Here is a 2,239-nt window from a genome sequence, read left to right as displayed (position 1 = left end):
CTTTAACTTTTTTTTTTTTTTGATCCTGAAGCCTTGCCTGAAGTACACTGTTTTGGTTGCTGTTGCTCTTATTTTTTCCTACCATGTGCTAAAATAACCCTTATCTCATAAAGGTGAGGGAGAAGTGAAGATGGTTGTCCTACAAAGTGTTTTTGTCTCTCCAATTACAATAGAGTCTCTAATAAACTCTGATATATTGTTAAGATCAAGGCCTCAAAAAAAAAATGCTACCCTGGACCTTGGAGGTACCCTTTCTATTTATATTCCATTGGCCAAAACTTGATCATATAATTATATGGCTGTATCTAACTGTAAGGAAAGTTGAGAAATGTTATTTTGATTTAGGTGGCCATGTATCTGGCAGAGAAATGAGCCATTCATAGAGGACAAAACAGAGAAGGGATGCCCTGGAGCAAGTGGAAGTCTCGGCTATCTCATTTCACCATTGCTGCCTAACAAAAACATCCCCAAATTCAGGAGCCTGAAACAGCTATCGTTTTATTTCTCACAACTCTATGGGTCAAGAATTTGGGGCAAGGGGAGGTGTGGTGGGTGTATGAATCATCTCTGCTCCACATGGTGTTGGCTAAGGCTAAAGAACCCAAATATCCACACAGATGACTTACAGTGGTTCAAATTAGCTGGGGGATCAAGAGGATGTTTGGACCTCTGTCTCCTCACGATGTCGGCAAGATTCACTAATGTGTCTGGGGGGTTTGGTTCTCCTCAAAGTGGTCTCTCTCTGCCGCAGGATAGGTTGGGCTTCCTTACATGGTAGCTGGAAATTCCCTCTAACAAAACTGGGAGACGCAAGGCCTCCTGAGTCTGAGACTGAGACCCCTCCCCCGCACCCATGTCACCAAGGCCAGCTTAGACTTAAAGAGTAGAAAAATAATTCTACCTCTTGATAAAAGGGACACCGCAAAGACACTTTGCGCTGCGCTGTGAACAGTGGGAGCCACGTTTCAGCCAGAACCATCTTTCGGAATCGATCGCCTTCCAGAGCAGATGACCACTGGGACACCGTACACAGGCTCACGTCACACGCACGTGCGTCCTGATGCAATACGTCGCAGAAGCCCCGCCTTTGCACCGCGACTTCTGGACGCCACAATCACCATGTCTTAGTGATGAAGAAGTGCAGCTGTGGAGCACAAGTCCCAGGGTAGTCTGGTTTAGCCCTTGGGGCGGCTACCGCTATGCCGTCGGTGCCGCTGAAAGTGGCGGTGGTGTGCTCCAGCAACCAGAACAGAAGCATGGAGGCACACAACATCCTCAACAAGCGGGGATTCAGCGTCCGGTCTTTTGGAACAGGGACCCATGTGAAGCTCCCGGGGCCAGCGCCTGACAAACCAAATGTTTACGATTTCAAGACCACGTATGACCAGATGTACAATGACCTCCTTCGGAAAGACAAAGATCTCTACACACAGAACGGCATATTACATATGCTAGACAGAAACAGGAGGATCAAGCCTCACCCAGAAAGGTTCCAGAGCTGCAGAGATGTATTTGATCTGATTGTTACCTGTGAAGAGAGAGTGTACGATCAGGTGGTGGAAGATCTGACTTTCAGAGAGCAGGAGACCTGCCAGCCAGTGCATGTGATCAACGTTGACATCCAAGACAACCTTGAAGAGGCCACTCTGGGAGCGTTCCTCATCTGTGAGCTATGCCAGTGCATCCAGCACACCGAGGATATGGAGAATGATATCGATGAACTGCTACAGGAGTTCGAGGAAAAGAGCGGCAGAGCCTTTCTGCACACTGTCTGCTTCTACTGATGAGCCCGGACTGGCGTTGGGCGCCCAGCCCACACTCAAGAAGCCGGCTTTTCCCTCTCTTATATTCCCAACTTCCTTGTGCTCGTTTTTCTTTTAATTGTCTGCTAGTGAGTACTAGCACCCAATAAATTAGATGTATGAAATGAGCAGATACCAAAGCACCAGATTAAGAAGTCAAGTTTTTTTTTCTCTCCCAGTTTTAGTTGTGAGTGGGCATTGACTGTTATTTACCTTTAACCCCCAAAAAAGTAAACGGTGCTTTATAGTACATCTGTCCCATACATCTGCGGTTTTCGTTGTGATTTCTTCCCCTCCGCCCCCCCTCCCCCACAACTTTCTTGCACGTGCAAGTACCGTGGATAAAGCATTGGCCTTTATCTCATTAAAAAGGAGCCTACAATTGTCTAATTAAATATATGCTGTCGGTAAAAAAAGGGGGGGAGGGGAAGGATCAG

At 46.9% G+C, this 2,239-nt stretch overlaps 1 protein-coding gene across 1 annotated transcript; it reads left to right on the top strand.

Moving 5' to 3' along the window:
- The first annotated feature begins 1,199 nt into the window (after positions 1-1,199).
- LOC129518804 (RNA polymerase II subunit A C-terminal domain phosphatase SSU72-like) lies at positions 1,200-1,784 on the top strand. Its single transcript, XM_055339059.1, has one exon. The coding sequence runs from the start codon at positions 1,200-1,202 to the stop codon at positions 1,782-1,784; it is 585 nt and encodes a 194-aa protein (XP_055195034.1).
- Positions 1,785-2,239: the final 455 nt, after the last annotated feature.

The sequence above is a fragment of the Nyctereutes procyonoides genome, unplaced genomic scaffold, assembly GCF_905146905.1.
Source record: "Nyctereutes procyonoides isolate TBG_1078 unplaced genomic scaffold, NYPRO_anot_genome, whole genome shotgun sequence".
In the NCBI taxonomy this organism is placed as follows: Eukaryota; Metazoa; Chordata; class Mammalia; order Carnivora; family Canidae; genus Nyctereutes; species Nyctereutes procyonoides.
This window is presented reverse-complemented; position numbering and strand designations above follow the sequence as displayed.

Bases quoted from the DNA above. Each gene is read 5' to 3' on its own strand.
- LOC129518804 (XM_055339059.1), top strand. From the start codon at position 1,200: ATGCCGTCGGTGCCGCTGAAAGTGGCGGTGGTGTGCTCCAGCAACCAG.